Source organism: Cololabis saira, chromosome 11 (genome assembly GCF_033807715.1).
Source record: "Cololabis saira isolate AMF1-May2022 chromosome 11, fColSai1.1, whole genome shotgun sequence".
Lineage (NCBI taxonomy): Eukaryota > Metazoa > Chordata > Actinopteri > Beloniformes > Belonidae > Cololabis > Cololabis saira.
Genome location: NC_084597.1, coordinates 18,017,434 through 18,044,556, shown reverse-complemented (window position 1 = coordinate 18,044,556; position 27,123 = coordinate 18,017,434). Strand labels below are relative to the sequence as shown.

At 39.9% G+C, this 27,123-nt stretch overlaps 1 protein-coding gene across 1 annotated transcript; it reads left to right on the top strand.

Annotated features, from left to right (window-relative positions):
* The first annotated feature begins 1,131 nt into the window (after window positions 1-1,131).
* On the top strand, window positions 1,132-25,631 carry lin54 (lin-54 DREAM MuvB core complex component). The gene is made up of 14 exons (XM_061733321.1): window positions 1,132-1,243; window positions 4,750-5,528; window positions 9,095-9,215; window positions 9,350-9,480; window positions 11,136-11,291; window positions 11,432-11,633; window positions 15,975-16,048; window positions 16,324-16,506; window positions 16,600-16,691; window positions 18,757-18,828; window positions 20,134-20,236; window positions 20,328-20,465; window positions 21,427-21,629; window positions 25,220-25,631. The coding sequence occupies exons 2-14, from the start codon at window positions 4,806-4,808 to the stop codon at window positions 25,404-25,406; spliced, it is 2,385 nt and encodes a 794-aa protein (XP_061589305.1). The 5' UTR covers window positions 1,132-1,243; window positions 4,750-4,805; the 3' UTR covers window positions 25,407-25,631.
* The last annotated feature ends 1,492 nt before the right edge of the window (window positions 25,632-27,123 follow it).

The following is a 27,123-nucleotide window of genomic DNA, read 5'->3' as shown; positions in this document are numbered from 1 at the left end:
GCCTATTCCTATAGGCCTATTCCATGACAGCAGAGCCTCAATAAAGCTATGTTTAAGACAAGCCTGCACTAGTCTTGTTCTGCAACTGTAGCCATGACTACTGGCCCTACTACTGTCAAGTTTATAATAATTATGGACTTTATGAAACATTACTGTTTCAAAACAGAAATGTTTTAAGTTTGTTTTCAAAGGTGGAGATGGTGTCAGCCTCCTTAATGAAACATGATCTTTACTTTTCATAATTGCTGGCTCTGTTGTAATTTGTATCACAGCCTTATGTGTAATCTAAAATCCTCTCATATTGGATGTTTATACCAAAATATTTTACACAGTAATATTTTAAAAGACTCAGAGAACAGGAAGGCAAGGACAGGTCAAAGCCATAGATTATCTATAAGGGGTGTTTGTCAACACACACAAGGAATTTGTTGTGGTGATTGGTGCAATACAGTAAGAATAAAAATAAAAATATAAAAGCAAACAAATATATATGGAGATAAACTGAGAGATAGAATAAAGTCAAATGTATAACGGGGATAAACAGAAATGTACAATATAAGGATTAAAAAGTGCCAGATATGAATCTTTACAAAAAGTGACGTAGGATGACAGATGATAGATAAAATGTATAAACAGAAATGAACAGTATAGGCAGAAATGTACAATATGGGGTGTACAATATGGGGTTTATATTATTTTATTTTATATTGTCATAAGTATAATATTAAGTATAATAATATTATTATTTAATATTATAATATTCGTATTTAATAATATTATATAATGTCCTCTTGTTTCGGCCAGAATAAACGGGAAAGAGCGGAGCGCTACAACCATAGACATAAACACTTTATTATGTCTATGGCTACAACCGCTGCTGTGACAGGTTACCATGGTAACCCCCCCCCCCCCCCCCCCCCTGCCTACGGCAGGAAGTGCCATGTGCGCTCTTAATAGTACGTCCGAATTAATGCACACTACTGATATTTACTCAAAAGTGTGCCGAATTTAAGTATACTTTTTAGTATATACTTTTTAGTTTCGTACGCACCACACCTCTGATTCTGATTCTGAACCTGTGTGTTCCCCTTTAAGGATGACGTCACAGCGACGCGCTGCGCGGAGGGCGTGGCCGGCCTGGCAGACAGCAGGGCGGAATGGCGCTCGGCGCGGTATTTTGAACAATTGTTTTTTTTCCTTATCCCGTTTCATCTAGGATCGTCACCCAGCGTTAAAACCACTGGTAAGCATTAATCCAGCATTGGATCCTACTTCACCTCACAGCACCGTGCGCACCAGAAAGCTACGGATTTACACATGTTTTCACTGTTGAGGTATAATGTTGTGCTAGCTAGCTCGGGTTAGCCAGCTCAGCAACTTCGCCTGAGCAGCTGACGAGCTCTGGACCGGTGATCTGGACAGGACCGGACGGAGACCCTGAGACCCTGAGACCAGCAGGTTCTGATCCAATACAGTAGTTCTGAGTGCAGAAACACACCTGACATAAACAGAGCTGGGACTTTCATGACATGGCTCAGATAATCCGTGACTTGCTTAGTAAATTAATTTACTGGTGGAAAGTAAAAGCTCACTTTGTTTGGACATAAATGGTTTTGACGGTCAGAAATTGAGGGACACAATCCATCCGCTCATTTGAGTTAGGGCCAAATTAATATAATTTTATATATATATATATATATATATATATATATAATTTTTTTTTTTTTTTACAATCTAAGTGTAATGAGGAATTATTGAAAACCTATTTATTTTTTTGATTTGATTTGATCTTTATTCATCTTGAACAAAACAAAAAAACACACCATACATCAACAACAATAATAAAGCACAACCAGTTTTGTTCAAGAAGGGACAGGAAGAAGCAAATGCTTATCTAGTCCGGCCCCTTCTTGCAATCTAAGAATATCCGATATATAAAAGAATAATAATAGCAATAACAATAATAATAATAATAACAACAACAACAACAACAACAACAACAATACATATATACAGTATATACCCTTCTTCTTGACATATAAAAGTATATGAATATAAAAGTAATTAAAAGACAAGTGAGTCAATAAATAAAAGTAGCTAAAACGAAAGGCATCAAGCACAGTAGAGAAGAAAAAAAAAAGTCAAAGAAAAAAAACAAAAACAATCACCATAATAAAAGTAGCTAAAAAAGAAAGAAAAGCATCATGCACAGAAGAAAAAAGACAATGAAAAATAAATAAAATAAAAAATCATGGTCATTATAACATCAAATGTTGGTAGTTCAGTATGAGAATCTGCTTATAGCAGCGTTTTAAACACACACACACACACACACACACACACACATATATATATATATATATATATATATATATATATATATATATATATATATATATATATATATATATATATATATATATATATATGTATATGTATATGTGTGTGTGTATATAAATATTTTGTGGTGACGTACAGGTTCACCATTACTTGCACCGCCAGCTCTCCTGCATCCGCTTTATTTTGCTGTGACTTGTTTCCGCTCAGTGTTTTGGTGATAATAAAGTGTTTTGGTGATAATAAAGCTTTACATCAGCGTAGCTCCGCGTTAGCAGGAGAGCTAACAGAGTTGATGACGAGGTGAAAATGGCGGATCTTTCGAAATCCAACTCCGGCCTGAAATAGTAACGCAGCCAGCCAACAGCTTCACGCTGCTGCCCCTACTCTTTACCTCAAGCCACATCACTTCAAGGTTTGCTTTTTAAGATAGACGAATTGCTTTGATATTGCCATCTGTTGGCAGCTGTCGTACTGGGACGTGGACGCATTCATATCTGTCACCTGCACGACCGAGAGCCTCGGTTTATACTTGCGCTCATTTTGGTGGATTAATGTCGAGTAGAATGTAACAGGACAAAGACGCGCCTGCTGCCCTGACAGTGGCCCTGACAGCAGTACTCAAGTTGTAAAAAGAAATCAGGGGGGATGGTGGATTTTATCATATGGGGACAGATAATTTGTGCTGATTACAAATAATATCATATATTACAAATAATAGCACTGACCAAAAACACCTGCAGAAATACTGCAGGAATGACATAGCAGCAGTTAAATTCAGCCTTCTGTAAGCTTTAAATATCCACTGGGCTTACATCAAATACATCAAAACACAACAATAAAAAACAGTTTTCTGAACTTATTAATATGACTCTGTCCTTCAGGATAAGTAAAATGGATCACTGCAAAAACTCAAAATCTTAACAAGAATATTTGTCTTATTTCTAGTTAAAATCTCTCATTTTAGTAAGAAAATCTCATTACACTTAAAACAAGACTCATCACTGGAAAAAAACAACAATTTTTCACCTGTTTCAAGTAGATTTTCACTTGAAATAAGTAGAAAAATCTGCCAGTGGAACAAGATTTTTTTGCTTGTAATAAGAAGATGAATCTTGTCCCACTGGCAGATTTTCCTACTTATTTCAAGTGAAAATTTACTTCAAACAAGTGAATATTGTCAAATAAGTTATTTTTCTGGTGATGACTCTAAATGTTGAAATAGCAGTAATAGCATTCGTTGATGAAATGACATAAGGGATGGAAAGGGGGGATGGCAGTTTTACAGGGGGGATGATTTGGACAGTTTTCATTTCAGGGGGGATGCCATCCCCCATCATCCCCCCCCCTCAACTCGAGTACTGCCTGACAGAAGCCCTGACAGAAGCCCAGACAGTAGCCACCTCTCCCTGCAGGTCCCCAGTGTTTGAATGCTCTCAAAGGTGTAAATCTGTAGTGGGGAACCCTGGTCTCCAATGGCTGCAGTCCTGCATGTTTTAGATGTCTCCGTAAGTCACCACAGCTGATTCAAATCTACGGCCGTTATCAAGTTGACATCAAGGTCTCTTAAAGTCTGTTTTATAAAACATCCACTTTTATCAGGATGTTTTGATGCAGGGAAACATCTAAAACATGCCCACCCCTGGTGTAAAACAACGCAAAGTGAATTTGGATACTTTATATCTGAATTTGAATCATTTGATTTGAACCTGAATTCATTGATTTGAATTAGGGCTGTGCGATTAATCGATTTTAAATCTAAATCGGATTTATTAATCACAATCGATGTTAAAACAAGGAAATCGGAAAATAGATTTTTCCTTTTTTTGGAAAGCTGCATTACAGACAGAGCTCGTCTAGTCATCTTTGTTTGGTCAAGAAAATTGTAAATGTTGTCACTTTACTAAACTCAAGGAGGATTTACAGTATCTTTCAATTGCACTTCATTCCCAATAGGGAAATTTGTTTGCTATATCTTTGAAAAAAAATAAAAAAGATAATAAAAAGATAAAATATTTGAAACAATTTATTCCATTGTCTTTTGTAGTTTTACCAAAAAAATCTAAATCAAAAATCGGGTTTTCAGAGAAAAAAAATCGGGATTTTATTTTTGTCCAAGCTCGTCCTGCCCTAATTTGAATAATTGCTTTTATAATCTGAAAGCTGTCCCAATCGTTAGACCCTATCCAACAACCCGAACTCAAACGACCTGTCACTAACATCTTAGTAAGAAGTTAGTGACTGGTCAGAGCTCAATTGGGAGCACTTGGGTGACCTGTTCTGTATTAAGATGTTGGTCACAATGTTATGGCTGTTTTAACTGCATTTTTTTAAATTTCTTTATCATAAAATGTCCAATGATGTAAAAGGATTGCTAAACTTAGCCTGAGTTTTTTTTGTATTTATTTTCAGCACTGAAAAGTAATCGCATTGTTCCTTAAAAGTAAACATTTAAGAATACCACAAGCATGGATGAGGTGTCAACAGAGCTGAACAGCTTTCTTCCAGATGAAATCATGGACACTGAGGATGTCCCTCACTCCCAGTCGGATGCCCCTGCTGTCAAGGCGGAGCCCAGCCCCAACATATCGGCCCCCATGGAAACAGATACACCCATGTTATCAGGAACTTCAAGCATCTTAACAGATGCCACTTCTGCTGAGCAAATCCACAGTCTTACCACCTCCACAGCCACAGACTCCGCTCTGAGCATCATCCCCGCCAGTCATTCTTCTGTTACTGTTTGCAGTGCATCGTCACCCCTTGTTGCCCTCACAGCAGCCATGGCTACTTCCACAGCCACAACCAAAACTACAGACAGTCTAACTGGGACTAGCATTCACACAAGTGGCTTACAGAAGCCGTTTACCATCTCATCTGCTAACCACCAGATCATTCTAAACAAGGTGGCCTCGTCTCAAGCCACAGAATACCCTCCAGCCAAAGTCTTCAAGCAGGAAGGACAAAAACTTTTGGTCACGGCAATAGGAAAATCGGGACAGCCTATTGTCCTTCAGTTGCCTCACACAGGCAGCAAGCCTGGAGTTTCACAGACTGCAGGAAACAAGTCATCTCCAACTCCGCAATTTAAAGTGGTGACTATAGGAGGGAGGTCGGAGCTGAAGCCAGTGGTGGGGAGCGGTGGCAACCAAGTGACCACATTGCAGGCCCAGCAGCTCAAGACCCTACAGGTAATGCTGACTGTGTTAATTCTGCAACACTATAAACAGATAAGACAATCCATCATTTGCCATATTAGCACTCAATCAAACATTATTAATGCTGTAAGCTCTAACTTGTGTGAGTAATGTTCCATATATTGTTTACAAATAATTTATTCACTTTAAGTCTTTGTAGTAAATACAAGGCTGACTGAATCATTTGATTTTGATATATTTTATTTCGAACATAAGCACAAAAAAATAAATAAAACAGCAGAGCAATAAATCAATAACATAAAAAGAACAATAATAATCAATAAATAATAAATGTACAACAGGGTTATAATAGTTTGGAATTTTTCATTTTAGTTTAGTTTTATTTCGTTTTGACTTTTTCCTCCTTCAATTCAGTTAGTTTTAATTAGTTTTTAGTGTGGGTTTGCTAGTTTTTATTAGTTTTTATATTTTCAAAAATGCTTAGTTTTAGTTTAGTTTTTATTAGTTTTAGTTTTGACGTCACGGACCGTGAGGCGTTCAGGTGCCGTAGCTGCCAGTTGGAAATAAACGGCCAGAGTGGAATAAATTGATCATACCAAGAGGTTTATATTGACAGGGACGAAAACGGAGGAAATTATATCTATAATTTCAGTTCGTTTTAGTTAGTTTTCTAAACACGCAATATAGTTTCAGTTATCGTTTTTGTCTTTTAATTTTCGTTTTTATTTAGTTCAGTTAACTAAATTGTCTTTTCAATTTTAGTTTTCGTTATTTCGTTAGTTTTCGTGAAACGATGTACAATCGTAAACAAAGTAGACAAGAATTAATAAATATAATGGCATGTTATGCTCGAAAAAGCAGTAGGAAGAAGTAAAAAACCTTAGACTCAATAGTATTTCTTACAGTTGGACTCTCGTTATTAAATATGAAAGAAAAAATGTATTCTGGTGACAAGTGTTCTGTGACATTTATATGAACATGGCTATGATTTTCAATTTATGCTGCCGGCAATCAACGGTTTTTATAAATCTAAGCAGTAGAAGATTTATATACATCTCCAGTGAGAAAGTGCTAGAAGGAAATATGTTGACTGTTTAAAGGTGATGTGAAAAGGCTGTACAGTATATCATATGTGTCAAACTCTGGTCTGCAGGCTATATTTGGCCCGCAGTGTAATTATATTTGGCCCGCGAGGCAATACCAAATCACTACTAGAGCTGGGCCTGCCGGTATTATACAGGCATTCACCGCTAATACTACAAATCCCACAATGCTCTGTTGTTGCTTTGGTGCATCAATTGGGACAGGACCCAGAGGTGCCCTCTCCTCTGTGACAGTGTAGTCATAGCAACCTCATGCTACAACTGTCCCCGTGCTATCCCTTCCCAAAAATGTCGAAAAAAAGGCAGAAAACAGAAGCTTTCTGGAAAGGTGGAAGGCAGAATGTCTGTTTACATATCTAAAAGACAGACCTGTTTGTCGGGTTTGTGGAGTCAACATGACTATAACTGAGGGGTACAACATCAAACAACGCTATGAAACGAAACACCATGACAGGTACAAGGACCTGGACATAACTCAAACAAAAGAGCGAGAAAGTAGAGGAGATGAAAAGAAGTTTGGTTTAACAACAGAATATGTTCAAAAAAGACACCTCACAAAGTGAAGCTGCTGTAAAGGCTAGTTATATTGTGGGAGCAGAGATGGCGCATCATCACAGATATGTACGCTGCAGTGAGGGCCTTTAAAACTAAACTGTGCCTGTAGGAGATTCAGATGCTGCAAGGAAACCATGGCCATTTTCCCTGCTGCCAAAGCCCTAAAAACGCAAATCTCTACTACCGTGTTTCCATGCGTACAGTTTGCTGAAAAACTCAGTGTACTCGGAGTTTACCCGAGGATTTGCCGACTTTGAGATCCAGAAATGTAGGTTTGAACTGCTCAGTAATCCCTTTGCAGTTGATGTGGAAAACGCACCGACCAACCTCCAAATGGAGGTGATTTGAACTCCAGTGTAATGACACACTGAAGTCAAAGTGTGATGCTGTGGGAAACGCACAGTTTCCACCGTTCATCCCAAACACAATGCCTCAGCTCCGCACCCAATCTGCTCAGATGCTCTCATGTTCGTCAGCACTTATCTATGTGAGCAACTTTTCTCCTCGATGAAGATGACCAAAACATCTCACAGGAGATGTCTTACTGATGAATACTTAGGATTTCCTCAGCCTTAGAGCCTGAGCAAAGACATTGAACTAGCATCCTAGAAGAGATGCCAGGTATCTGGCTTGAGCACATCAGATTAGATGAGTGTGTAGCAAATTGAGCAATCCTGAGGGATTTTCCTCCCGCCCTCTTCTGGTCCTCCGTGTGGCTGCTGGTGGCCTGGGTTCGGGTCCCCCACCCACCCCACAAAAAAAATAAATACATAAATGAATGCCATTGATGCATTTTTTTTAAATTTGAAATTCAATTTTGTATGCCTGCACTCTTAAGTTATATATTGGTAATATGCGTTGCTTGTTCCATATTCAATGTTAAAGCAAATCTTGTTTGGGTCCATATTTAAAGGTTAATTTGTTCAATAGTGGCCCGTGACTTTGTTCAAGTTTTAAATTTGTTAAACTCAAATACACAATTTAAAATGGTTTGCGTTTGACACCCCTGTTGCATATAGTTAGGGCTGGGCGATATGGACCAAAAGTCATATCTCGATATTTTCTAGCTGAATGGCGACACTCAATATATATCAATATTTTTTCTGTGCCATAATTGGGGTTTCCCCCAAAGCATTATAGCATAGCATCTCTGTTAGCTTAATTTTTTTCGAGGCAAACCCTTAAAAAAACAGTCAGTTTTAATACAAAGCCTCGTGCCAAATGTCCCACAGGTACCTTTATTAACAGAGGTCTGCACAAAATCAAAATGTATAAAACAAATGAAATAAAAATCAACTGCCTGCATATATAGAATAAAAATGCTTCTTGAATAAAATAAAACAAATATCCCTTTCCTGCATAACAATTAAATTAAAATACACTGTGCAATTAATACAATGTAGACAGTAACAGGCAGACTTTTCCACTGAGGTTGACAGTTGTGCAAATGACAAAACATTTGTGCAAATCTCAAATAAAACATTCAAGTCAATTTGTCACAAAATAAGCTATATCAAAATCATAAAAAAAAAAAAATGTTTTAATAATCGATATAAACGATATTGCCTCGTACCATATCGCGTTTGAAAATATATCGATTATATATTAAAATCTCGATATATCGCCCAGCCCTACATATAGTACAATCACTTTCACCTCAGTGAAGAAACTAGAATGTTGGTTTGTAATGTTGGTGTGCATAAAATCACAGCAGCAGAATAATGTTACGCTGATTTGTACCATAAAGAATATTGCTCTATATTTGTGTTCACTAAAAAAATTAAAACCCCACTTATTTTCAGTATAATTTGAGGTGCATTTTGGTTAGAACTGACTTCCAGAGCTCAGTGTTTCAGTCTCCTGGAGATCAAGGCAGTTTAGGTAATAGATGTGAACGTTCAGATAGATCACACACACATTTTTGCTTGAATGTGTCCTCAGAATCCCAATAAAAGACCAGCATCCTCAGTGGCTCCAGTGGGTCCAATCAAGTTTATAATCACAAAAACTGTCAACAGCAAAGGTCTAAGTTCTCAGACATCAGTCACACCCGTCATAGCAGGTAAGTTTGAATAATTGACCTTCCTGTGATGATTGAACACTCCTGACCTCTATGTTGCTGTTAACGTTTGAAACCGCCGTTTTTGTGACATTTGTTAACCCAGACCTTTTGTGAAATCTTGTGTTTGTTCTCAGGACGGATGGTGACCCAGACGTCAGCAGGGGTGTCCCCGCGGACTATAACACTCACCGAGCCTCACAACACTACTCTACAAAGCATTCCTGGCAAAAAGATCGCTATTTCACCTTTGAAGACTCCCAGCAAGGTCCACTCTTATGTGTTTTGTACTTTATCACAGGAATTTTTATTTACCATATATAGATATAGATAAATTGATAGATAGATGGATACTTTATTGATCCCGAAGGAAATTTATATATACAGTTTTTTCCGCATCATCGTATTATGAGGCGCACCTCCAATAAATCGCTTTTAAAACTCTTCATATATAAGGCGCACCACATTATAAGGCGCACGGAATATACGGTAAGATACTGTACTATAGTGGCTGGGGTTGAGTTACCTATCTACCTGATGGAGCTGCACTACCGGAAATGCTACAAAATGCACCGCAGTGAAGTTAGTTCTAAGTTGGATATTCAACAGACATTCGTTCTGGGTAAACCTCTAAACCTCTCATTCACTTATGCCGCTTTTGCACTGGTACCACCTCAGCTCGGTTCTACCCGTTTTGCGCTTTCGCACTAGGGCTGAGACAGGTTGAGCCGCTCCAAGCCGATACTTTTTTCTGTAACCATTTCAGTGAGGTTCTATAGCGGGCTGAGCAGGGACTATAAGATGGCTGCATTAAAAAAAGGACTAGCCTATGTTCTAGGTTGTTGTAGTCCTGTCATGGTCAACTATCATGTTGTCATGTTTGTTATATTTTGTTAATGATTGTGGATTACATTTGGAGAAACATCTACCTTTCTCATCACCTGACACATATTGCACATAAATATTGTTAAAATTGTTATTGTTAAAATTATTTAAAGACAAGAGAGATGTTTATTGTTTTTATGTTCAATGTCAGCTGTTACAGCAAAAAGCAGCCAGAGGAATAATTTGTTGCCTCAGAACTACAGGATCTGTTACAAGTCCCCTTTCTGAAAGGGTGTTCAACTCAGGGAGGAACAAATATTGTTAAATTGTTATTATTGTTTAAATTATTTAAAGGTTTGTATAAAGAAGACAAGAGATGTTTATTGTTTTTATATTTTTGTTCAGCTGTTGCAAAGTTAAAGTAATAAGTGCAATACATTTTATATTGGAAAAAAATCGTGAGACAATCGTGATCTCAATTCTAAGCAAAAAAATCGTGATTCTCATTTTGTCCAGAATCGTGCAGCCCTAGTAGACGGGCTGTTTTTTTTCTCAGCCGCTCGCAGCTCCAGCTGATTTCTCATCTGCGCCGACATGAACAAAGGTGTTGCGCAATCGAGTACGTCACAGCAGCTTCACCACAACCCCCCCACTTCTCCCCTGGCAGTGCGAAAACACACGTGTGGAGCCGTGTAAAGCCGCGCCGAGCCGAGCCGGGCTGAGCCGATACTAGTGGAAAAGTGCCATTAGGGTCCAGAGCTCTGAGCAAGCTGTTCCAACATTTCAAATGCACACGTATTGCGGACTTTACAGTAAATACAGTGACACAGAAGAGGGCTGAAGCGTGTCCAGACTTTTAATAAAATGTGTGATATAAACATGGATACTATGTTTAAAGTTGTTAAGGAGCTAACAAGTTATATATATTACGTAGCCTATAAAAATTAATACAAATTATGAAGAGATTTAACGAGAGTTGTTGGGTAGCGACATCTATCAAGCATTATGTTAGCAATAAGCTGTTATTTTTGGCTGGAAAATCCTACCAGGAAGACTGCCACATTGTAACCTTCTTGTGCGTTTGTTGTTTTTGGTCAGGTGACGGTGGTTTCTATGGCTCCTACACCCGGCAATGCCTCTCAGAAGTCGGTAGCGCTTCCCGTCAATGTAGCGCTTGGCCAGCAGATCCTCACGGTCCAGCAGTCCTCAACTGCTTCTCCAAACAAAGCTGCCTCTAGCCAAAGTGCAGCGCAGGTGAGACCAGCACACATCTTCATACGTGTCTAATAAAATGCTTGCTGTTGCTTTCCGAGGCTGTATTCGTTGCTACGTCATTGTGCAGTCTTTTACTATGATGTAAAATCGTAGCTTCTGCTTCGTCTGAATTTGCTCAGAATATGAAATCTGTCCAGTCTGTGGCTGTGGGAGGAGTTGCTGGCTCTCAGTTCAAGACCATCATCCCGCTGGCCACCCAGCCAAATGTGCAGCCTCTCCAGGTACCAGGAAGCAAGTTTACCTATGTCCGCCTCGTGACGGCAACCACAGCTAGTACTCCAGCACAGCCCAGTGGTGCCAGCACCAGCTCCGTGCAAACAGGTGAGCTGAGAAAGCATCAGAAGGTGTAACTGTTGGGGCCCTGAATAGCTCAGTGGGTTGAGACTGCAGCATTTGTGGAGGCTATAATCCTCGTGCGGGTAGCGCAGGTTCAGTCCCGGCCTGTTGCTCCATACTTCAATGCCCCCGCCCTCATCCATTGTCTTTGGATTGTGTTTTGGACATCTAGTCAGTACGTTTACATGCAGCAAAGAGATCGAATTTCTGATCGTATCAGATAACGACATGCAGAAGACCGGATCACTTGTCTGAGTTTACATGCTGTTCAGAGATCGGATAAATGGCCAGAGCATGGCTGACTCCGTGACGCTAGGTGGCGCTGTAACCATGGTAACCATTTCAACAAAGAGCCACCTCCGGTTGACCTCCACTTAACAAGAAAAGATGTCGTACGACGACCTGGTCTGATTTGTTGTTCTGAGTTTGTTCCCTTTGCTGCCACTAACCTTGCGAGAGGCACAATAACCCTTTTTAAAAATTATTATAAAACAGGAAAATACTAATACGGGAGGAAAGCGGGAAAGAGGGGTAAAATACAGTAGTTTCCCAGCCAAAACGAGAGACTTGACAGGTATGGGCACAGCACCAGAGTTTAAAAAAACGGCTGTAAGAGAAGTTCAAAAAGAGTGTTTTCATTAAACATTGATGAAGCCACCAGCCAGAGCAGGACAAAATTATGAAAGTACTTGTTCACATTTGATAATGATACGGACAAAGTAACAACTCAACATATGGCAAGCAGAAAAGTTAATCTTACCACACTTATGCTGGAACTACAAGATGTCCTGCAGTCTTATGAGCTTGAGGGAAACAAGTCACAAGTTTTCTACTGGACAATTGTGTCGTTATGAGGGGAAAGAGGACTGGACTTGACACAAGCTAGGAGGGAGAACCAGCAACCACCTCCTCAGGGCCAGCCAGGTTCTTTCCTCTTTTATTGTTCAACTTTTGCGTGTTTTGCAAATAAAAAATAAATAGTGGAGGCGAGATATATAGTCCTTTACTGAATGAAATGGGTGCTAATCAATAATGTATTAGAATCCGACCTACCACAACCTGGTGCCTGTGCCCACAACGCCTCTGACAATGCAGGTGGTCAGAAGATCAGAGAGGTGCTTACAGATTATTGGAGCGCAAACTTCCCTCTGCGCAGACCCTTGTTTTAGCATTTTGTTAGCTTCATCTTTTTTTCTGTACAGCACACTGTATCTTTCATGCCATGAATAAAGTCATTTCATTTGTAGTTGTTTCACTTTTTTTTTTTTACAAAAGAGCTAGATATTAGTGTTATGAAGAGATACAAAAAAAAAAAAAAAAAAATACAAAATGATATACAAATCTTAAACAAAATATCTTTACATGTGCAAATCTTAAGGTTTACAAATTATGGAGGTACCAAAAAAGCTGAACTAAAACAAAATATCTTTAAATGTGCAAATCGTAAAAAAAAAGGTTTACAAATTATGGAGCTGAACTAAAACAATATCTAAACATTTACCAATTTTAGGTTTACAAAATGTCTAGAGGTTGCGGTATGTGGATAGCCCTGGGAGGGCATGATGCTACCCCGAGTACGCTTCCGGTTGCGGGTCAGGGGTCATTGGCCGTGAGGGGGTGGATGGCGTTTGTGGATGGTCCTGGGAAGGCATGATGATACCCTGGGTGGGCATCTGGTTGCGGGGTGGAGTTCATGGGATGTGGGATGTGGGTGCCGGAGGCCTCAGGCTCCTGATTGACTCCAGAAGTGCTCCGAACATGTTATTTGTGCCCTCCATAAGTGTGGTCAGCACCCGCTCCTGTCGCTCATCTCTCTCTCGAAGCTGATCTCGCCAAAAATCCCTCATCTCACCCATCTGCTCGCATAGCAGAGCGACATCGCCTCTATGCCCCTGCCGCCTCCGACGAGGTCTCTGGGCACTTGTCTCTGAAGACAGAACTGGTGTAAAACGTATTACCTGTCCTTACGTGGGTATATGTCTAAACATAAAGAAGCATTGGTTGTTGCAGCCAGCATATTGCAGAACTTAGCTGGTAACTCAGAGTTCCTCTGCAGCGGGGAACTGCTCCTTGAGGTCTCAGCAGATCTTTGAACCGTACAAGCTTCATCGAAGCCACGCTGTGTTGTGCTGCCTGTTGAATCATCATGGCTCCCCATCTCTGTTGCTGCTTCTGCAGAGGGTTACAAAAATGAAAAATGATTTATATCTTATTCATTTTATGTCAGACATATGGATTTCTGTTGTCAGAATAATCACATTATTGGTTCCATATTATGTTCTTTGCAAATATAATCGTGCCTACTTTCATTAAACTGTGTTTTAGGTACTTTGTTTTATAAACAGTCACACAGGGTTCATTTTGACCCTGGAAAACAGCTGTGATTGGTTTTAAATCAGTATTCTGATTAAACCTGATCAGTGTGTTATAATATAAACACATTTTCATTAAACTCAGACAATAACCCCCCCAAAAAGTACTGTAAATGGTTATTCATATTCGTTCAGAGCATGCAAGCCCATATGGTGTGTGCCCAGGCAACAAGTTTTAGCAACTAAGTTAGCAACTCACCTTGGTCGAATGCCTCGAAACCGACATCCACCCCGTGTTGTCCGGCTTGGGACAAAGGTCGACTCCCTAGCAGGTCATCCAAAATCTCAAAGTATGGATGTAGCAAAGCTAGTGCTACGGGGGTCACCCGACAGGACACAGGGTTTCGTGAGGAAATCTTTATTTGCACCCAAGACACGCGTGCCAGACTCAGCAGCTTCCTCCCAGCAGAGCCCTCTTGCTGGTGTGCAGCCGCTCTTTATGAAGCCAGGCAGGGTGGAAAGGTTGATTGGGCACAGGTGTGCCCAATCAGCTGAGTGGCTGCTCCTCCACCCTGCCACAATGGACAACTGACCGGATCATGTCCACTTCTAGAGTTCTGTTTGGCGCCAAAGTACGCCTTCCGTATATTCTTCCACTTTATTTTGATCTGCTGCGTTTCTCTTTTTGCGCCCATCCATAAATCTTAAAATGTTTAGCTCCTTTATCTGACGTAACATGAGACGCGTCTCCTTTCACTTCCGGGTGAATCCCCCCCAGAGGAAATTCTCGAGCATGCGCACATAGATATGTATAAAGGCTAAATGACTCAAGGCGGAGTCTCCAGCGTCGTTCACTGGCGGCCATCTTGCCACAGGAGAGCTCGCCACTCATAACATTGTGTATAATGGTGCATGTACTGCTTAAACAACCTTAATTTGCTTAATTCTAGACAGATTTTCAAACAGTTTGGTTTGTTATGAACAACAGAGATGTAGTTATGACACTGCATACTTGTGAATAATTATAAACATTGAAAAACGTACTTTTGTATGAAAATAACAAGAAACAGATAGCTATGACATGGTATTTATATTAAATGAATATTTCTATATTCTTAGTAATATTTATATTTACATTATAACATATATACATATATTATTACCTTATAATGTATGTATATATATATACATATACATACATGTTATAAGGTAATACTATATGTATATATGTTATAATGTAAATATAAATATTACTAAGAATACTATAGAAATATTCATTTAATATAAATACTATCTGTTTCTTGTTATTTTCATACAAAAGTACGTTTTTCAATGTTTATAATTATTCACAAGTATGCAGTGTCATAACTACATCTCTGTTGTTCATAACAAACCAAACTGTTTGAAAATCTGTTGAGAATTGAGCAAGTTAAGGTTGTTTAAGCAGTACATGCTCCATTGAACACAATGTTATTCTGAGCGAGCTCTCCTGTGGCAAGATGGCCGCCAGTGAACGACGTCGCTCTGCATTGGCAGCAGCGCGGACGAGTCATCTAGCCTTTATATATGTCTATGCATGCGCAGACTGCAATATCCGATGTCCCCGTTTACGTGGCGAGGTCAACCGGAAGTGGCTCTTTGTTGAAATGGTTACCATGGTTACAGCGCCACCTAGCTTCACGGGGTCAGCCATGCTCTGGCCATTTATCCGATCTCTGAACAGCATGTAAACTCAGACAATTGATCTGGTCTTCTGCATGTCGTTATCTGATATGATCAGAAATCCGATCTCTTTGCTGCATGTAAACGTACCGAGTGTCTCCCAACCCTGGTCCTCCTACATGTTTTAGACGTGTCCCTGCATCGACAAACCTGATTCTATTAATGATCCTCATTAGCTCGTCATATCCGTTTCCTGTTTGCCTACTTTCTCAATAAAGGCCACTAGTAGTAAAGGAAGTGGAATTGTTAGGAAGATGCTCCGTGGCAGCTTACGGTGCTCCATGTCTCTCAGGTAAACCCATGGTGGTGAGTACAGGAGCAGTGAGGATGTCGATCCCAGTCGTCCCAGCACAGTCCATGAAACAGGTAGATATCGTTCTCCAAACATTAATACTTGGCTGAGCCCCTAAAGTCCGTTTGTCAATCCACTCTCATCCTGTAATCATTTGATAACTAAAACAGTGACAAATACCCTCGGTGTTGCATGTGACGCTTTGATGCAGCTCCTCTTTTGAATATTTCTTGAGGTGTAGCATCAGTTTTCCTGGCCCCTGTGAAACGGGGATGTTTTATAGCGTAGGCTCCAGCACAGGGACGGGGGAAGGAGAGACAGAGCCTCGACTGTGCTGTGTTCCCTCTAGGTGGCTCCTAAACCCCAAGTCGTCACCACTCCCCAGACCCAGCAGCGCCTCATTATGCCCGCCACTCCACTGCCGCAGATCCAGCCCAACTTCACCAACCTCCCCCCGGGCACTGTCCTCGCCCCGGCTCCTGGAGCCGGCAACGTGGGTTACGCAGTTGTTCCGGCACAATACATCACGCAGGTCAGCAGCTGTCCGTCCCTTAAAAGATGCCCTGGCTGTCATTTTTGTGCGTGTGCTCGTGTCAAGCTGTCTTTTTTTCTGCCCCCCTCGCAGCTCCAGCCGTCGCCGTTTGGGACGATTGCCAGCAGCTCTGGCTTCCCCGCATCCAGCAGCATCCAGACTCAGGCCAAACTGCCTCTGAATGGGTAACTTAGAAATGCAGGTTTTTTTTTTCTTTCTTTTTTTAATTCTTATTTTGTGCGCATAGAACAGTTATTTTTGTTTTATTAACTCAATAAAACAACTAGTAACTTTGGTTACGATTTATAGGACTGCAGTGTAGTTATAAAACTATTATTGGTCCCTCTTGATGCTATTTACTGATTGCTAACCCTAACTGCGCACTTTGCTGGGTACACCTTGTGAGTGTATGATTGCAAACACCCATGTGGACCATTCTGTAGCATCACACCTGCAGTAAATGCAAACATCAGAACGTTCTGAATGAAACCGGCCATTTCTGTCGCTTCTGAATGGAATGAGTAATGTGGCCGTGCAATGATTGGCAGCACATTAAATCTGACCAATCAGAAGGGTGCAGGCGCGTGCAGGCAGGCTGTTGCAGAGTAGGGCTGGGGATCCATTCAAATGTCAAGAATCGATTCGATTCCGATTCTTAAGATTCAGAATCGATTATCAAGATTGGATTTAATTCGATTCGATTCCGATATTGATTTGGGTTAGTGTTAATAAAACTGTTTTTTGAGCTGTTGCATGAATTATATGACTGTAGTTATGCAAAATATTACTACTAGTATTATATTGAGATTAAACAGCAAGTATTGGCAGCTAATGATGCTGTAAGGATCAATCAGCTCCCAGAATGCTGATAGAACTGCTTTCAGAAACATCATGTGGGTCAGAATTATCAAACAGATCCAGGGAGGAAACAGAGACGGATGAAATCGGTTTTATTTTTTCCCACATTCCGTTTTAATTTGTTCCATTTTCGGTCTATTTTGGTTTTTAATTTTTGAGCATTTGGTTTTTAGCATTTTTTGCAAATGTAACCCCAAGACAGTATATAAAGTAATGAAATATAGACAATTTATGCAATTATAACCTAACACTTTAATGTTTTCATACCTTTAAACATATTTAAAGGCAAAAACATGGCACCAGTTATTCTCGTGTCCAACAAAACATTCATTTTTTGGGGATAAACAAAAAAATAACCAAAAGTTGTAATGTAATGATGAAAAAAAAAATGCATAAATAAATAAAAGAAGAAAAAAATCGATCTTTAGACATATGAATCGATTTTTAGGAATTAATATGAGAATTGATTTAGAATTGGGAAATCGATTTTTTTCAACACAGGCCTATTGCAGAGTTTTCAACTTTTCATCCAAAAGACATCACAAATCAGGAGCGAGCAAGAGAGGAAAAAAGGCAAAATACAAGGAAACTCTTGCTTCACTTGAAGGTGGGGATGTTGTTGAAATAAAACTTTGTAGCACAAACACCTGAGCTGCCAGTCAGATAGGAATCTGTCTCCAGTCTCTGTCTAGACTGGAAATTTTTGTTTTTCCAGCGGCCCTGATGAACATTTATTGAACGCCTTGTTAACACCTTATGCATTCACCTCTGTTGAAAAAGAGTGGTAAAATGAACAGTTGGTCGTATATAAGCTATAAACTTTAGCCAATATATAATAAATTGGCTGTAGTTTTATGTGTTAAGAAGTTTGACTATTTTTAATGAGATAAATGTGCATCTGAGACCTGCTTTCAGTTTTTTTGTGGGGGATTGAGGTAGTGGAGGTAACTTTCTTTTGATGAGTAATTTATTGCTATTTGTGACTTGTTTATTTCAGTTAAGCTTTTTATTTAATATTTATTTATTATTTCAGGGTTTTTTTTTTCTCTCTCCCCATTTGACTCATACAGTCAAACTACTTTATCTACCATACATTTGTTATTATTGACGGGTTGTCAAGTTAAATGGCATGTTGTGATACGGTCATTTTGTACCAATGATACATTTGGGATGGGGAGAGGTTTGAGGGCGGGGGGGCCTCCAAATAACATTTCGCTTAGGGCCCCAATTTGGGAATGTGGAATCTGAAAGAGAGAAAACAGGCAAAAACTGGACCTGGTTTTACAGAGCTGTAAAACCACTGAAGTTAAAAAGCCTCTTACTTTATCAAATGATGGGTAAATGTACTTTAATTTCCCTTTTTTAATTTAAAGTTAACTCATGTCTTCACAGTGCGGCAGCAGCAGAAATGACCTCGAGACCAAGAAAACCATGTAACTGCACAAAGTCTCAGTGTCTCAAACTGTAAGTAAACAGAACCCATCGAGCGACACAACACAAGGTCCAGAACTGTTTTTTTATGAGCTTAGTCTTTTGCGTTGTTAAATAAACATAGCAAGCAAGTATTTCATCCAGCCCTGTAAGAAACTGTTTGACTAAACTGATGATGATTGACAGCAATCAGCCATATTTCTAATGTGCTAATCACAAGTAGCAGAAATACTCCTCCGTCGTCTTTGGACATCTAGAGCAGTGTCTCCCAACCCTGGTCCTCCTACATGTTTAAGATGTGTTCCTGCATCGACAGACCTGATTCTAATTAATGATCCTTATTAGCTCGTCATCAAGGTCTGGACAACTCTGTTGATGACACAGCTACTTGTATCAGGGTGTGCTGAAGGGAGAAAAATCTAAAACATGAAGGACAGTGTCCCCGAGAACCAGGTTTGGGAAAGACTGATCTAGAGGACAGTAGGAATGGGCGATATTTTACCGTTCACGATATACCGTCAAAAAAATTCCTCACGATAAGAATTTATCATCTCGCGGTAAAAACGATAAATTCCTGTTGATGTTTTTGTGTAAACCTGATTTATGGTTCTGCGTTAAATCCACGCAATGTATAGGAAGGAAGGAAGGAAGGAAGGAAGGAAGGAAGGAAGGAAGGAAGGAAGGAAGGAAGGAAGGAAGGAAGGAAGGAAGGAAGGAAGGAAGGAAGGAAGGAAGGAAGGAAGGAAGGAAGGAAGGAAGGAAGGAAGGAAGGAAAGGAGGAAACAAGGGAGAAAACAAGGAAAGGAGGAAGGAAGGGAGGAAACAAGGAAAGGAGGAAACAAGGGAGGAAACAAGGAAAGGAGGAAACAAGGGAGAAAACAAGGAAAGGAGGAAGGAAGGGAGAAAACAAGGAAAGGAGGAAGGAAGGGAGAAAACAAGGAAAGGAGGAAGGAAGGGAGAAAAGAGGAAGGGAAGAAGGAAGGAGAGAGCAGGAGGAAAGAAGGAAGGGAAAAAGGAAGGAAGGAAATGAGCCTGAAAGAAAGAAAGAAAGAAAGAAAGAAAGAAAGAAAGAAAGAAAGAAAGAAAGAAAGAAAGAAAGAAAGAAAGAAAGAGAGACATTTCTGTTGATGACATTTTTGTGTAACAAACATGGCGGATCTGAGAGCGAGATAGATTAATAGTTAAAAAGATGGAGTTGAATTGGTATTTTTTTATCGTCATTTTTATCGTTATCGGGATAAATGCCAGAAATTATCGTGATACATTTTTTAGTCCATACCGCCCATCCCTAGAGGACAGACAGCCGCTAACCAAGTCGAACTCTTTGTCATCCTCCAGCTACTGCGACTGCTTTGCAAATGGAGAGTTCTGCAACAACTGCAACTGCAATAACTGCTTCAACAACCTGGAGCATGAAACAGAACGACTCAAAGCCATCAAGGTGAGGTGGAAGCTCAGTTCGTCATGCGAGCTGCTGCACTCAGCACCGTCTTGTTTGACTGATCAGTTGAAGATGAAATTTGTTTTCACAGACTTGTCTGGACAGAAATCCAGCGGCCTTCAAACCTAAGATTGGTAAAGGTAAAGAAGGAGAGTCGGACCGCCGGCACAGCAAAGGCTGCAACTGCAAGCGATCAGGCTGCCTGAAGAACTACTGCGAGTGCTACGAGGTGGGTTTCTCGCACTCTGCCCGTTAGTGGGTGATCCATTTTACTCTCTTACTAGGGATGCAAATTATCGATTATTTCATTAATTGACAGTTGATAACCTTATCGATCGATCATCGATTAGTTGATAAGCGGCGTTTTTCCCCCATCTGAGATACAAACATAATTTTTTTTGCTTATATAAAATACAAAGGACATTTTAATGTATTCCTTAATCAAATATTTATTTGATACAAAAGTAACAAAAAGACATTTTTGTACCACAAGGAATATAATATAAAGTGCACTCTATTAGTAGTAGCAGCAGCCATAATAGTGTCATTTGTGTCAAGCAAATTTTAAGTTCTAGTTACGTTTTAAGTTAGAGTTTTGGCAGTGTTCAAAATAAAATTACGAGACCTGCTGTATTGGAGCACATTTTCTTTTAGTTAAACTGTAGCGGGAACAGATGTTTAGAGAAACCTATGTATGTACCGGGTGAAGGCTGATTTATGGTTCCGCGTTACAACAACGCAGAGCCTACGCTGTGGGCTACGGCGGCGGCTCTGCGTCGATTTAAGGCGGAACCATAATTCAGGCTTTAGGGGAGCATATCGGAGAACAACCAGAAGAATATAGAGTGGATTAAAAATAAAAGTTAAGCACTGAGCTACATGTGTCTCCCGTCTGGGCCATTGCAGACTCATTGCCTGAGCATGGCATGTTACTAAAACCAAACATATCCGCCGTCTCTTTCTTCTAACTTTATGTGCGCGGCGCAGCGCGTTGTGTCGCATTAAATGTGGTCCGGGCGTAATACCAGCTGGTGAAATTAAACGAAAAAAAATAAATAGATTAATTGTAATCGTTAATTTTAATCGGGTAATTTCATAACGGCAATTAATCGAAAATCGATTTAATTATTAACATCCCTATCTCTTACTTTAATTGTTGACCATTTCTTGCGTTGATTTCCTCCGGAAAGGCGAAGATCACGTGCTCGTCCATGTGCAAATGCATCGGCTGCAAAAACTTTGAGGAGAGTCCGGAGAGGAAGACGCTAATGCATCTGGCCGATGCAGCCGAGGTGAGGGTGCAGCAGCAGACTGCAGCCAAGACCAAGCTGTCCTCGCAGATTTCAGACCTGCTCGTGCCGACGACGCCTGTGACTTCAAGCGGAGGCGGGAGGTAGTGCAATCATTTTTTTCCAACTGTTCTTCAAAAATTAAAGTTTAACAATTCAGTTTAATTGTAAATAAAGTGCTTCATGTTAAAGTCGAAGAATGCTCAAATGGGTTTAAATCCTACACACCTGGTATCATCGGGACACAGTCACACTACTTACACCAGGGGCCTCATGTACAAAGAGTACGGGGATTCCATCGTGAATCCTCGGTGGAAATCTTGCATATGCAAAAAAAATTCAGATGTTCAGAACTGTGCGTACGCCCAAATCCAGGCAGGTTTTTTTGAACATCCAGGAGCACAACACTCTGCTTTGTCTGCTCCCTCAAGTAGATTCATTTGAATATTATAATATAAAAGATATAAAAGAGGCCTCCATCATCGGAGAAACACTTTCTGGAGTCCTGCAGCACCTGCAGCCGACTCGATATAAGACTTTGAAAGTAATCATTCAATTATATCAAACATTCAATTAAAACTTTATTCATATTTGCTGAGTCACATCAGCTCGTACCAACCAACCTTTCAGTGACGTGTTGTTAGTATTTTAAAAAGACAACTTTACAAAACCGGTTCTTTAATGTTTGTCTGTTCAGACACAGTTATGGGATATTTTAGGATCTGACTTTTATCTCCAGTAGTCGTCCCATACGGTCGTCATGGCGATTGAGAGATGTCCGACCCATCAGCAGCTCCCGCTGAAAGCATCATGTTGGTCCCAGATGAGATGATACTTGATGTGTTAAGTTTCTTACTAATACCGTCACTTTCAAAGGTTCTCTGATCTTTTGTTCAGTAACCTTGGACCTTGGTATACTGAAGAACTTTTAGCAATTCATACGTTTATCCGAACTGGAAAACTTTTTGCACACCGGATTTGCAGAAAGATGCGTCGGAGGAGGAAAGCTGCAGCCAAATTTAAAAAGAAAACTCCCGCACACCTTCTTCTCATCATCTTCTTTCCAAATAAAGTTAATTAAAGCACTATTTATTTCTTTGCATGTAGATTGTTGGATAAAAAGAGAAAGAGTAGGGTAAACAAATCTCGAGATACCGTCTGCTTTACTTAAAAGGACTCTGCCTATCAAGGAGAGATATCTTTGAAGCCACATATTAAGTATATTTTTAGTCTTTTGTATATTGGGTTTAAAGTTTTTTTCTTGGCGTTCTTTAAGATTCTTACAAATTTGGATTCCGAGGTATCTAATACATTTTTTAACAGGTATATCGCACATGACGGTGTCTTCTGTGTCATACAGGCTTAAGATTTGGCATTTTGATTTATTGAGTTTTAAGCCAGATGCCTTTGAAAAGTCATCTATCTTATCCAGTGCTTTCTGGATCTGATGCTTGTCTTTTAGATAAAGGACTGTGTCATCTGCCAGCTGAGTTATTTTGATTTCTTTCTCGAAGATCCGTAAGCCTTGGAAAGGATGGCAGTGTAAAATATTTATTGAAAGTAATTCAACCACTATAAAGAAATAGAAATGGCAAGCTCGGACAGCCTTGACGGACCGATCTGTGGACAGAGAATCTTTTAGTAGTATTTGGGAATAACATGACACAATTACTGATGTCTTTATAAAGCATTCTAACAGAGGAGATGAATTTTTCGCCAAATCCAAAAATTTGAAGTGCCCGAAATAAGAATTGGTGTTCTACTGTGTCGAATGCCTTATAAAAGTCCAAAAACAGAATAAGAGCGTCTGATTCAACATATTCAGAGTAATCAATTAAATCAAGAACAAGCTTAATATTGCAGCTTATGTGGCGATTAGTCATAAAGCCGGTTTGGGTTTCATTTATGATTTCACTTAATCCTTTTTTTTAATCGTCTGGCAAAAATTAGTGAGAGTATTTTATAATCTACATTTAGTTCTTCTGGATCTGCGTCTCAAACACAGATACACGTTTAGTCAGCTCGAGGACAGCTTGAAGTATGTCTTCATTGGAGACCGTCTCCCTTTCCCTCGATCAGCACACTTTTTCTTTGGGTTTGGGCTCTTACTAGGAGTTTCAGGAAGGGGAGAACACAAACCATAAGTCTCTTCTGGTTCCATGTCTTTCTTTGCGTCTCTCTTCGTCATTGTGTTGTTCCTCGGGTTCAGTGTTGTTGTTAGCTTAGCACAGCAGCTTATCTCTTCCATGCTACATGTGTCGGAGAAAAGGCCATTAACGGCTTTGAAAGTTCCTAAATTGGCACTTAACCTTCGTTGATAGATGCCGTTATCAAAGTTTAGTGGTCTAGTGACACGTTTTACATGTCTAGCCTTCTAAATAACGTCGGTACTCAACTAATGCTGCAGAGCTTAGCTCACGTCGACCGACACTGTCGCCATCTTGCGCGACCCCCATGCGCATGGGCAAGTGAAAAGGCGCCTTCTCTGTTGCAGACGCGGTGGTGCACATGCGCACGGGCAACGCATTTGTTTCAGGGTGTGAATAGCTCAGCTGATGGGGGCTTGCTATTTGTACCCTGGGTGTAGGGCTGTTCGATTAATCGATTTTAAATCGTAATCGCGATTATGTAATTAGAACGATGTTAAAATGTGAAAATCGTAAAATCGATTTTTCACTTTTTATTTTTTTTTTACCTTGTCTGCACACATATTAATGATTGATACCATATTAATGATTGATGGAAATACCTCTCAATACCTGCGACAAGTGCCCCATCGGAGAGGCTCTTTAGTGTAGGGGGGGGCGTTGTAACATGCCCCCGGGCATCCCTCAAGTCAGATGCGGTAGACCGGCTCGTGTTCTTGCAAAAAACTTGCAAATGTGAATAGCAAATGTAATGACTGACATTACACACCTCTACCTCCTTCATGGGTTGCATTATTATTTAGCATGCAAAGACCCAGTTTAGTTTAATTAGAAAATGTCTTGTTTTATTTAATTGGAAATATAACTTACTGTATGTTTGCAAGTGCTAATTTGCTGATTTTTTTTTCCAGAGATAAAACTTTTTTTAAAACTTTTTATCAACTTATTTTACAGAGTTTTGCACTTTATTCATTCATTTTTGGTTTAATAAGAGCAAAGTTTGCACTTAAAGCCCAATGGGGCAAATGTTCAATAAAAAAACAGCATATTTGAAATCATTTCTTTGCCTTTTGTCAATTTACTAAATAATCGTAATCGTAATCGAAAATCGGATTTTGAGAGAAAAAAATCGAGATTTTATTTTTGGGCAAAATCGAACAGCCCTACCTGGGTGCAAATAGTCACTCCGTTTTTTTTTATAAGCCAAATGCATCAAATTTATTCAAACAGTCGACATTTACAGTGTGGACCCTTCGTCTTTGGAGATCTGTTTTTGTTGCCTTGGTCCCAGAGTTGATCAGTTTCTAGGAATAACATTTTCTGTCAAGATGTTTCATTACCAGTGGATCGTGTAACTGAACGATACATGAGATTGGAGACTACTGATTAAAGGACAATTCCCGAGTTAAAACCGCTCCTCCTGATCCATGAACATTTGCAGCCAGACCTCCCATTTCAAGTGTTTCAGCTCAGTTTAATGTAAAAGTGATCAGTTTTTCTGATGGACGGGTAGGAAAAATTAACCCCTGTGGTCTGTCTCCCTGCAGGTTGCCGCACACGTTTATCACTCAAAAGGTGGTTGAAGCAACATGCGAGTGTTTGCTGGAACAGGCCAAAAAGGTGGAACACAATCATCAGTCTCAGGCAGAGGCGGAGAGGCTGATCCTGGAGGAGTTCGGACACTGCCTCATGAGTATATTCAGCTCTGCGGGGAAAGCTAAAGTGGACTGCTAGGACGAATGTTGGTCCCGAGAGACGTGGAAGACGTGGAACTCTTGTCTCCGACCCCCAGGGTTTCTCTCCGGTGGAGTAAAAGGGGTCGCCTCCTTCATCAAGAGCAGAACAATTGACTTGAAGGGGAGACTTGTTGGGGCCCGGTGTAATAACGGACAAGTTGGTGTGTTTTTAAATATTGTTTTTAAATATAATACTATTGATGTCCTGGGAGGGGGGGGGCAAAAGGTATGCAAAATACAATTAAAATAAAAGTGCTCTTTTTAGATTAACATCAATGTTTTTTTGTGTGTTTTTCTTAGGTTTCTTAAGTTAATAACTTCATTGGTTTGAGGGTTGAATCTGTGTCACTTCAATTGTTTTTGTTGCATTTTTTTTTTCACTTATGTCATCTTTAAGAGGTTCAATAAGATTAGGATTTCTGAGGCAATCACTTTCGTGTGTGTGTGTGTGTTAGAGCCAAGGATAGCTCCTACACTACATTATCATTGTTTTATTATTATCAGTTTATTTAACCCACTTTTGCTCCGACTGCATCTCTGCTGGCCTGAAAGACGGCACTCAGGTATGGTAGCACAAGGACAGTAGAGGCCAGCATCTACCACACCAGATTGTCCTCGAGACCATCCAGATCATAACAGAGGAACGTAAGACGTGGAACACCACAACCAAATAGATTGACAGATGTGCAACAACGTCTGTCCTGAGCATGAGATGGAGCCAAAAGTCAAGATGGGAGATGGCATCTGATGGTGGAGAATGGAAGACCAAGATCCCGAGGGGTCTCCCAAATCCTGACTGACAAAACTGGTCAACCAACCAGACGCTGTGGTGCTCGTCAAACTCTTAAGGAATGCAGTAGAGGTAAACATGCCAGTTAAATGACAAACATTGAGGAAAATGAGAAGCTGCAGCGGTGCCTGTGCTGGGTGGACCCACTCAGAACTGTGCCTCATATCTTGAAGGTAACCCGCCCAATATATTCTGACAAATGACCAGTTTTCTCAGTGATGAGCACAATCCTAAAGTTAACTGCTGTCAGCAATATTAATATCTAATACATTTGGTTAAGAAAAAGGGTAAAGACGTAACTTGAAACTGACAAAACACCACCAGACATTTCATACTTTGGTTTTGTAGTAGATGTGCATTTATAAACCTTTTATAGTTCTATTGAAATCAGTCCCTGTTTTAATCAGAGCATGTCACCAACATCAAGAAAATCTTAGGAAAGTGTTACAGGAACCAAGAAATACATTAAAATTAAGAAAAAGGGTAAAGACGAAACTTGAAGCTGATAAAGCACCACCAGATATTTCATACTTTGGTTTCGTAGTAGATGTGATGCTCTTTTCTTTAATAGGCTGATTTTGTTTTCCCTCTTTCGAGCTGATGTACCACATCAAAAATGCCTGTGGCTGACATTGTGGCTTGTCATGTAGATTTTATGAAATAATTTTTTTCTTTAAATCTTGCAGTAGTGGAGTTTCCTGGGTCTTCTTCCACGGAGCCCATCATTTGTCAAAAGCCGACCGTGATGACGCACATCGACCTTGGAGCACAGCTTGAACTTTCTTCCATCCACACAATCCTTCACATAATTTAATGATTTCTAACTTTAGATCAATCAGGTGAACTAAATAACAGCTTAATCCCAAGAAAACACAGGCGTAGCCCTGACTTGAGTTATGGCATAAAAACTAGTGGATTTTAAAAA